This window comes from Pomacea canaliculata, linkage group LG1 (assembly GCF_003073045.1).
Source record: "Pomacea canaliculata isolate SZHN2017 linkage group LG1, ASM307304v1, whole genome shotgun sequence".
Lineage (NCBI taxonomy): Eukaryota > Metazoa > Mollusca > Gastropoda > Architaenioglossa > Ampullariidae > Pomacea > Pomacea canaliculata.
The window spans coordinates 17,176,049-17,187,720 of NC_037590.1; the positions used below are offsets into that span (position 1 = coordinate 17,176,049).

The window sequence follows — 11,672 nt, forward strand, 5'->3', positions numbered from 1 at the left end:
GGACTGTTTTAATTATGTTGAACTGTAGTCATTGAATGAGGCAACTAATGCGAGAATTTCGAGGGTGCCAATGACAGTCCAGAGATCTGTCGACAGCTCCACCATCATGGCATTTACGACCTCACGGGAAACAGAGCTTCAACTTCATAAACCTCTTTTTGAAATCCAGCATTGTATGGAAGTAAACATGGTGATTTTAAATCATTTAGAATTCAATACATCCTTGATAGAAAACATGAATCATTCCTGTGGCTGTAGTCCGCGGTTGGTTTCTACTGACAACGCCAACAGATAACGAAGAACAAGGCAAGGGAGGCAACAACGATGGAAAAGATTCCACTGTTGAAGATGAGTTGTTTCCCTGTAACTATTCCTTTTTGGAGAAGGGCTGTGGAAGTTAGAATTTTATCCAGTGCATTTATAGTGCATCTACCCAGTATACCATTACGAAGCAGCCTCTGCGTCTTGAAGAAGAATATATTAGCAAGCATTGTATGTATTCATGTGTATACATGTATGGTCGCCTAATACCCCTCCCTTTTTTTTTAACAGAGGAGTGAATGTGTTGTGAATAAGGGGAAGGGATATATACAAAGGCAAGCAACTGGGGTGTTTTCTGCATGCTTCTATAACCCTATGGGTGCACAGAGCAGATAACTAAATTAATCTATGAGCATATGTACATGCAGAAATGCACACGCGTGGGTTCAGAGAAGCAAAATTACACGCTCATGTGGATCGTGCTGCAGAAATTCTAACGCCTGCAGACATCCATTTTTTTGTTTCCAGAAAAAGCACAAGGAGAACAAAGGGGTAGTGAGAGGATGAGACATCAAGATTAACGATGATTTGAACTGTAATGAATACAAGTACATAATACGAAGATGAATAATTGAACAGCGCAAAAACAAACAAACAATGAGGCTAATGGGTTGCCAGCCTCGCCCAGGACAAGACGGACAACCTGGGGTATTTAAAAAAAATGTTAAATGATTAAGTTTGACAAAAACAGACAAAACAGGAATGGGATTGGTGTACGAATGTCCCTAATCTTCAAAAATAGTAGGTTTTACTGTCAAACTTTGTAACTGATAGAACCCCGCGCCGCCTTTGGGTGACCCAGGAAAATGACACGCAATTCATCCAAGGAATGTAGACAACTAGAGAGAAAGCCAAGTCGTCTCTGAAACAAAAAAAAAAAAAAAAAAAAAACAACAACAACAAAACGGAGAAGAAATTAGAATTACGAAATGTAAGACTTCTAACAACGGTGGACGTGCCGTTAGAAAAAAAAGTTCACCTTCATTTTCTCTTTCTCTCGCTCGCTCGCTGACTCTTTCAGTCCACTTTGATCTCTGAGCTTTGCTAGGCTTTCTACCAGTAACAGAAGCCCCTTAACATCTTTGCGTTCAAGCGAAAGGCAAGGAAAGGTGAGGACAAATGGCAGCGTGGGTTGAAGACTCGGGTGTCGCATGTTTGCCTCTCAACGTCTGTTCGCTGTTTCATTTGATTATCGATCTCTGTGCGGGTATATACGGAAATGTTTCGATCCAAACACAAAAATAGAACTTTCTGAAGCCATGGAATGATTCAAACACTGCCTACGCGTAATGTAAGAACTCCACATATTGATAAGACAGGGGAAAAAAACAACTCTTCTCAGAGACGGCTTACAGCCGCAATCTGCATTTGAAAGTAGAGAGCTTCAAAGGAATGTACATTCTAGAATCTTACATGTCTAATCATTGCTGTTATTAGAAAATTTAATAAACGGAAAATAAAATATAATTTTAAAACATTGAAAATTATTAAAGTAATAGACGACAGACTGTAAGTAGTTTGTAGATGGACAATAGAATATAAAATAAATAGATAATAGGTAGAAAAAGCATAAATAAATACATTACTGGGGAGGTAATTAAATAGATTACAGGTGGACAAAAGGTGATATGTAAATGGGAGCAAGAAAACAAAATGTAGCGCGTGTTTGCGTGCAATGTGTGCACAATCAGATTATAGTCTTAACCCTGCACATTCACGAAAGAAGAAATTAAAACAATAGAACCTGTTTATTAGTCTTATTAATTATTTACTCCTTGATCACCTAACGATAATAAAGCGCGTAGACCTAAACATGCACAAAAGTACACTAAAATCCCCAACCAACCTCCACCCCGAGTAGAACTAACAAAGTATGTTTGATGCAAAGCGAGATACCCTAAATAATGGAGATTGTCTTCAAAGACAGGTGAAAACGATGGGTCGTCACGTCCACGGCAACGAATCAATGATCTTAAGAGATCGATACCAACAGTTGGCTGTACTTTAATTTGCTGAATATTTAATCAATACGATTACTGCTTCAAAACGACCGTAAACAACATGGTTTTCGATGTCATGGAAGGAAGAGTGGAATTTCAGTTCTACTGCCACTTAGATACTCAGATCGTTTCACTCCAAGAGAAGAGCACTTGCGCCTTTTATCAAAACGCACCTGGTGTTTGCCATGCCACGAGCGACCATAACATTTGCAGTAAAACACAGGAATACAAACAAGACTGCACGGGCACACAATCAGACACACACTAACACACTCTTTCTGAAGAAACACTCCCCCAATGCAGACGACGATTGGGGGGATGGATTGGAAACAGACAAACACACAAAGACTTTGACAGGCAAACTGAAAAAAGAAAGCGATAACATGTTTGTACGTGTTCACACAGGAAACCAAAAAGTGTTTCAGACGAGGAAAGGAGTGTTAACAAAGAAGGAAACTGATAAATTATTTTTAAATATTTTTTCTCGTTGTCTTTACAAAAACAAACAGCAGATTTTGTTTCTCACCAAGGTTGTGTTTATCTCCATACATAGCCTTTCAAATAAATATTGACTATTTTCTTTGCTAATCTCCTCGTTTCTCTCTCTCTCTCTCTGTGTTTTCGTACACGGGCGTGTATATATGTGGTGTGTGCACGTCCGTCCCACTTTCCACCGGCCTTGACATCACAGAGAATTTTTTTAAAATTATTTTTGATGCGTCTCGCTCACGCCGTACATACAATGCTTGCGAAATCTCCAATGTCCCTCAAGGAAAAAATAAAATAAAATATCTCGAATCGCGTCTACCTTTTGCAATCTGCCCTCTTGTTTCTGCTTCCACATCTCAAGATGTCATGACAGTTACGAGTGCACTAACGCACGCACGCGCGTGCACACACACACACACACACATAATTAAAAGGAGATTACAGACAGGAATATTAAATATTTATTTGAAAGGTTGCAAAGGTAAAAAGGAGAAGGAAATGGTTCCCGATCAGAGAGAGATGGAGGGATGGTGATATGAGATACGCTAGCCAGGGAGGAACCGTGAGGAGTGGGAGAAGGGAAGAAGGAGAGACGTGTCTGTGAGTGCCACTGATCCTTGGCACTGGCCTGTCGGCAGCTGCACAGCCACCTTGCGTGCATCGTCTGCAGCTGGTGTGTGGCCAAACGAGATGATGTGCATGCGGTGCGCGTATGTCTCAGCTTTTTGACGTGCAGCGCTGCACAGTGCAGTACACACGTACGAGTGAAGAAATAAGGTAGGTGCTGGAGAAGGGTGCTGAATGCGTTGGGTTGTGTAGATGATGATGGAGGATGATTGATGATTGATGGCGATGACGATGATGATGATTTTAAAAATTGCTGTCTGTTGCTATTGGTGTTGCTGTTGTAGTCATCTGTATAGAATTTGTACTGTGAATGCTTCTGTTATTGAAGTCTTGTATAAAGGCGTGTTGTGTAGCATTAAGAGGAGGCTTCTAAACTTCAGATGTTCTTAAGCAGTAAAGCTTTCTCAATTCTGTAATGTTTACTTCGCAGTGTAATGCTTGGCGAGGACGAAGATATCTATTCACCAGCAAGCCCTGTCAGATAGCACTTGATACTTCCAGCTAAAAATTAAGATAAACAAAAATTATCTGATAAATACATCCCTGTAATTAAGATTCACGAGTGTAGCAGCCACTGTATCTTAAGCCACCTGCTTGCATGCCTGTATGTGTCTTTCTTTTATACCTGTCATGTCTGTATGTCTGTCCTTCTTTTATACCTCTCATGCCTGTCAAACTGTCTGCCAGTCTGTATGCTTGCATCGTACCCCTGTTTGCCTTCTTTAGTGTGCCTCTCTGTTCTTCTTTCCTTGGAAAGTATTCGGTGCTCATGTACTAGTAGCGGAAAAGGGGATCTAATATGACCTGACACAGTTCTTTTGAAAAGTATGCCATTGGTAAAGCTAGAAAAAAAACTTAAAGTGCACTATCACGTGTTCTTTCTGATCTTTGAAGCAACAGCAGCACACTTGTACTTCAATCGAACGCACTGATCCATGATATAGGTCTTTGTATATCTCCATTCCCTCCCTGCGTGAGAGAGAGAGACCGAGAGAGAGAGAGAGTGTGTGTGTGATTGTACCTGATGCAATTTATGATAGCTGTCTGACATCTATCCAGGTGGCATCTGATGACACTCTTGACAATAAAATATTTTATAGTTTAAGAAAGGATTTGAATGATTTGTTTTATCGCAGTTTACTAGGAATGTGAACACACCGCGCGGTGCAACACATTCTTGTCACAAGCAGGGCTGTCTGCATGATTTAATGACTCTAGTTTAGAAGTCTGAAATCATCAACAGATTTTATGCATGAGTCAAGAGCAATCACTTAAGAGAGGTGAAGGTAGACTCCTAACTTTTATTTGAGATGAAGAGTTATAGCCTTTTTGGGGGGCCATTTTTTGAGGGGGTGTCTAACCTCGCTCTCTCTCTCCTCCTCGCCTGTTCCCTATAGCCGGGTGGACTGAGAGAAGTTCCCTGCGTACCACGGCATAAAGACATTAGTGTTGTAATCACTCGGGTAGCTGCCCTAGAGTAGTCATGCACGCAGTGTCCTAACATCATCCGCCACTTACCAAAACAAACAAACAAATAACCAATCCCTCTGACCATCTTTGCGCCCCCCACTTCCCTTTCAACACTTGCCCTCTCGGCAACTTCCTAGTTCGCTTATAGAACCCGCTCCGTGTGTGTCTTTAGTTTTTTTCTTTATTTCTTTTACTTTGATTTACATGCATTTTGAAAGATAACGTTTACTCACGATATCTCAATCACCATCAAGCCTGTAAAGGCGTCATATATTTTTTTGCTCTTTCTGACCCTCGTTTCGTGCTTCAAATGTCGCAACTTGACATCCTGGCTACAAGGTACAGCCACACAGCATGAGTGCAGACCTGAAGGATTGACAGCACTGGGAAAGAACATTTTACAGCAGCGAGAAGAAGGAGAAAAAGCAAAGACGATTGAAGACAAAGGGTATTGTTCGGCACAAACTATGAATAGTAGAAATGCAAATCTGTTTGACATGCAGTTAGAACTAGGGTATCTTTCAGTGCGCATGCGCATGTGAATAAAGCATCGTCTCTGCGCATGTCTGTTTTATATCCCTGGACACGGGTGGAGGGAGAAACAAATTGCACGTCCGCTTGTTAGCATATGATTTAAAAAGAAACATGCTCTGGCCTTTAATCTTCCTTTAGACATTACGCGATCAGGTGCTGATTACATTTTGAACGAGGCTGAATTCTTTTATCGTATTTCAGAAACAATATCAAGAGCGCGAATCACATGCAGCGGTAGGCAGGTGCATCGATCTGAGACCAGGTGGAAGCAGCTGATTGGGCGTTAGCTGAATGGAGGACTGATGCGTGACATCCAGAGGCCAGGTACATAATCGCGATAATCGTAATACCAATCACCTAAAATGCTTATAAAATATTCTCATTTTAATTAACAGAATGGTAAGTGCCAGCATCTAGTAGGTAGTTTAGTCGGTTTGGATAGGACGTACATCGAGGCATCGTTTGGGAGCGGGTTAAAAAAGCAGGGTTTTTTCTTTAGTAAAGGGAAGTAACAAACAAGCGCAATATAATGTTTGTTCTTCCTGCTGTTACCTCCCTTGAGCCACATGGTAAGTACTGGATGCTTAGGTTAAAATTTCCGAGACTGTTCTCTTTTCTTTTGATAAAACAAAAGATTTCCGCTGTCTTATGTCAAGATTCGGAGTGCTGAAGCTGCCATCGGTTTAGGAAAGCCAATAGCCTTGAACCTTTGACTTTGCAACTGCCTCTTCTCTCGTCCCCTGTCCCCCCATCCATACTTTAATAGCTCGACATTTATCATGTCAGACTTCTTTGCACGAGGATGAATGTCTGTCACGCAGACAGACATTTGTGATGCAGTCAGTCGTTTTGATGTTCTTAGCCTGATAACAGCTTGCTGCAGTCTTTTCTCAAGCAGTGACGGGTGTATCGCGATTGGAGGATAAACAATGTTTTTCCTCAGCCTCTACCCCAACACCTACGTGACCCATAACACTTGGTGTAACGATTGATTACAAGAAGTATGTCACTTACAAAATCAAGGTCTCTGGACTACTTTTACCATTCCAATGGACGATGTTTGGCTTCGGAGGGGGATTTAACTCCATGGTGACAGTGAAAGACGTTCCTACTTGCACATTACAAAAAAAAAAAAAAAAAAAAAAAAAAAAAAACAACAACAACAACAAAAAAAAAACAAAAAACGAGGAGGTGCATAAGTGCAACCATGCAGGGCAACCGGGTCCCTTGTAAGTGTAATCCTAAATTATTTTCCCAGTATATGCTTACAATTCGATTTCGATGTCTACATTTCATTCAGTAAATGTTCATGCGCGATAAATCCTCGGTGTCCAGCAGCCTTCCTACTCCAAGCGCGTCCAGAGAGAATAATTATGTCACCGCTGACTACTCTTCCTACTCCAAGCTCCATACCCCGACGGCACGCCTACCTTAGGCCAGGAAATAGTATAAAATACTATACAGACTTATTATACTCAACATCTGTATGTGTAACGCTTGGTGGTCTTTTTTCAGACCTTTTTTAAGAAAGAAAAAGAAGGAAACAAATCCACTCACCAAGGCCAGGCGGACCCGGGTACAGCATATTCCTCCCCTCCCCCTTTCGTCAAGACTGCAAGCACACACACACATGTGCGCGTAAACGTGATGCTGCTTTCTGTATTCAACTACAAAGCAACGTATTTAACAAGAAATAAAAATCATTGAAAAATGACCCATCCGTTTATCTCACTAACAACGTGCATTAGTTGGCTGCTCCGTTTACTGACAGCAGACGACCAATCTGGACCCCCCTGCAGATCCCTTTAACAAAAAACAAAAAAACAAAACCTCTTCACCCTCTAAATCACGCACTCCGTGGTTTTGTGGTGTGCAGGCTGGCTGACATTCACAGTGAAGTAGGGTTTTATTTGCACTCCAAACTGCAGGCACGCGGCATGGCGGTCCCCCATGACACTGGGCGGAAATGTCTCATTATTTCATTTTAATGTTTTAGTCCCCGCAGAGTAGGGGACCAGAGACTGTGGCATGACCAAGTGTTGGCAGTGGCGGAGAGAAAAGGTGTGGAGAAGAGAGTACAGAGAGGTGACAAGGTGGGTAACGACCACACTACAATCACAACATTTGCCAGGAGAGTTGTCAACCCTGTCCACCATGAAGTGCGGTAACGGAAGACGACGGCAGGAGTGTGGAAATGTAAGGAGAGACGAGTGAGCCTCTCTTGCTTCGCTGATATGTCGATCAGTGTGGATACCTACTCACAGTTTCTCAAACAGATACTGATAACTCGCCAAGAGTGGAGAATTGCTGTTTGTAAATAACCAGTGACTCATTTCAAGGGCTCCACACCTGACTGAGGACAGCTCGCTGTGACAGGAGTTTGTTGATCGCAACCAGCCACGCACACCTCGTTACGTGCAGCGTTACGTCTACGTGATAAACATTTTGTGTACGTGTCTTCCACCCATTCCACCATACTTTCTATTTATTTTTGATTGGGCTGAATAACTTTTCAAAATTTTGTTTCGTATTTTTCGTCTCTGTCTTCCTCTTTATTTTATGTTGCGGCTCACACTGCTCTCTCTTTCTCTCTGTCTCGCGATACGTGTGCTTGTGTCTGTGCGACCGTGAATGCGGGAGAAGGAATGTCGCCGGCTTGTGTTGAGGTGTGTGTTGTTCGGTCACAAATCTCTGCATTTTGAATTCCTTTTATAGCCATGGCAACAGCATCCGACGTCCACTACCACCGCCAGCAGTAAAGTCGTCATCATGAACGCATTCAGCCTGCTGTCCGTCCTCCTCCTCCTCCTCGCCTTTCAGCACGGTGCTGTCGTCTCGCAATTCCCTGACTCCTTCGACCTTTTCCCGCCTCCCCTGAACCCGTGGCCTTGCCCTCCATCAACAGCAGCACCCGCTGGCGTGAGGTACGTCTTGTTCTGCAGGACCACGTCATCGGGGCGTGCGGTGAGTCTTACCTGTGCAACGTCACCGACCTGCACAAAGAAGAGACCAGCGGCGACAAGTGCTCTGCGTGCCAGCCGTGCAGCTGCGACGTCGACTGCCGTTGGCGGGGTGATTGCTGCGTTGACAAGACCCTCGACAACCTGAGCGAGATGCTCATCCTGCAGACCCAGCCAGGTCAGGAGGCGGGGTCACCATACGGCTGCCGCAGCCTCCGTTACGGCAACGCCAGCACTTCCACCCAAACCGCTTTCGCGTACATGATCGACTCCTGTCCCTCCCGCTGGAGCGACCTGGACGTCGGCAGAGAAGTGCCTCAACAGCTCCCTCGGGAGGCTGGAATCAAGCTGGCCTGTGACCTCTTCCGTTACCATGGCGACCTACCGCAACGAGGACTGCTCTCTGTGTCACGGGCAAGAGAAGCGAGCGTTAAGGTTCTGGTACCTGGAGATTCGCTGCGACCAAAACGTTCGCGTTCGCGAGGAGCGCTCTCTCCAAGCGCTCGTCGAGCAGGTGCTGGTGGTCCCGCAATGCCAGGTAACGTTCCTGCCGCAGGACGAGCAAGATCGCAAGGAGTGCACACCTGTGGTAGAGGGCGCTCTAGTCGCGTCCTGCAACGTTTCCGGAGAGCAGAAGAGTTTCGATGCGCTGCTGTGGAAGGCGTGCGAGGTGTTACAGGCGCAGGTGAGGTCGTCTCAAATGTTCCAGAACCTCTTCTGCTTTTTCTGCAACGTGGAGTCCCCAACATTGTCTGCCCACTGCGAGCCGGACAAACCGTCGCCATTCGTGCTGGTCCTGAGGAGACCCAGCGGCCTTCCCTCCGCACATGAGGGATCTGAGAGCGAGCGAAATTGTAACTGTGCCGAGGACGAAATCTTCGACAAGTATGAGGTAACCGGCTTTCTTTGCTTCTTCCCGTGCGGCTAGCTTTTCTTGTCGTTCACCACAAAGAAAACGATTATTTCATAATCACATTCTAGCATATATTTGCGGCTGTTAACAAAATATGTGTGTGTGTGACATGACACGCACATTCATAGTCATAAAAACTCTGTCGGTGGGCTCCCGGATCACGTAACATTAAACAGAAAATAAAAATGTCAGAAGAGAAGCAGCGAGGTATCTATAAATCATTAAGCAACCCAACTTTACACAAACCGTCACGTGAGAAGCATTCAGTGTTATACACGCTCGTCTCTCGCATCGAGTTTCCACAATCCTCTGCTCTGTCGAGGTCACATCTGTGTCACGAATGTCTTTGCTTGTGATATTAAATAGTCAACGTGACCTCCGCTTGTTCCCCTCAATGGTGGCCGCCCCACGTGGAAAGAATGTTTTATGCCAATATCGTATCCGGTGGTTATATTTATTTTTTAATATGCTTGAATGTCAATCTGTGTGTTTGCACATGTGAGAGAGAGAGAGAAAATTTTGTATCTATATGTCCATTGATCATGTATAATTAAATAACTCCAAAAATATCTGGGAACAGGTATCTTAAAAATCGGAACTGATTTCGTGTGTCGCATGCAAGTTGAATACTCATACATGCCACTGATAATCTTTTGTCCATCTCCTCTCTGTCTAGGGAGTGTGTCGTCTGCTTCACTGCTCCTTCAAGCGTGTTCTGACAAACGATCGCTGCCTGTCGGCCTCCCCCTCGTCCCTGGGACTGGCCTATCAGGTCAGTTTTGTTCTGTCCCTGACGACGCCAACCAGCAAGTGACTCTAAGTGCTCCTCCATCCCTTGCGCGAGTGGCGAGGAGCATTCGCACTGCCTTCCTGCTCAAGGCCTCCAGCGACTCTGGGTGGGACGTTCAGATCGACTACTTCCGGGTCGTGGCGCGTGTCCGGAACTCCAGTGCTGCTGCCCAGCAGACAGGGACGCCCTCTACACCGCCTACAGACCTCGTGAGTGTGGTGACCTTTCTGGTCCACGTCAAGCTTCTTACTCGTTGGAAGGAAGCTTCGGATGCACTTGAAAAGAGACTTCTGGAGCTGACACGAGCTCAGTGGAGCATTTCTGTGGGAACAAACGGAAAGACGACTTTCATGGCAGCACCTGCGCACATCAATCCTAAAGACGAAGCAGGTGTTTATCGGACGGTAACAATGTATAAAGCTGGTTCGGATTTTATAGAGTATGCAATCGACATTCCGGACGAACCAAATGCTTGGCAAAAAAGAGTGACAGTCGAGAAGTTCGAGAAGGTCCTACCTACCCTGGTGTGCCCAAAAGTGTTCTTCCCAGACCAAACTTCACAGACTCGGCCAAGGACCAGCTGGAGGTGGACAGGGACACAGGCGCGGTGTATCACAGGCCTTCTGGGAAGACGGTGGACTTCCTCTTCGTCGAACTGACCGAGGAGGAGGAAGGAAGAGGAGAAGGGATGTTCGTGTGCGCGGATCAGCTCTTCCCGTCGCTGGAGCGTCGCATCTCGCACATGCCGGAAATCCAGAGAGTGCTGTCCCCTGGCGTGACGTACGCCTCGCTGGTCTGCCAGTCTTTGGCCGTCCTGTGCTTGGCACTGACCCTTCTGACCCTGTGCGCATTCTCCTGGCGCACGCTGGAGGGGAAGAACACCATCGGCGTGGTTGCCAGTCTCCTGGGCGCCTCACTTCTCTTTGAATGTGGGCTTGACCTCTCGACGCAAGGCCACGGCACATGCGTAGTGTTGGGCGTGCTCCTGCACTTCCTTCTTCTCTCGGCCTTTGCCTGGCTGCTGCTGCTGCAGTGTGCGATGCGCGCGCCTCCTGCATCCTTGCCCGCGACGATATTACACGAACAAGAGGAGGAGGATGTTGAGGAAGAGAAGATCAGTAGACGACGGGTCTTCCTCACCCACGTCCTCGTTAGCCTGGCTCTTCCCGCGGCTGTGGTCATCGCCACGCTTGGTAGGAAACTACCTGGCCAGCTCTTCCTGCGACCTTGACCTGGGCTACGGTCAAGGCGTGTGCTTCCTGTCCAATCGCCTGAGTCTGGCTCTGGCCTGCGCGCTGCCCATCAGTCTCGTCATCGTCATCAGTCTGGTCCTCTTCGGTCTGACGCTCCGATCCCACTGGGGGCAGGAGAACTGCCAGCGAGCAAGGATGTGCTCCTCCGTGAAGCTGACCTCGTTGACCGGGATGACCTGGCTCGCAGGGGTCGCCGCCGTTGGCTTAGAGTCTGAAGTCATCTGGTGCACTTTTCTCGTCCTCTGTGGTGTGCATGGTGTCTACATGCTCGTGACCTTTGTGTGCAACAAACGGGCGATGAACCTCTACCGCAAA

At 45.8% G+C, this 11,672-nt stretch overlaps 1 protein-coding gene across 1 annotated transcript; it reads left to right on the forward strand.

The window, feature by feature from the left end:
• Positions 1–8,302: 8,302 nt before the first annotated feature.
• On the forward strand, positions 8,303–10,523 carry LOC112574239. The gene is made up of 2 exons (XM_025255167.1): positions 8,303–9,293; positions 9,991–10,523. The coding sequence occupies exon 1, from the start codon at positions 8,555–8,557 to the stop codon at positions 9,230–9,232; it is 678 nt and encodes a 225-aa protein (XP_025110952.1). The 5' UTR covers positions 8,303–8,554; the 3' UTR covers positions 9,233–9,293; positions 9,991–10,523.
• Positions 10,524–11,672: the final 1,149 nt, after the last annotated feature.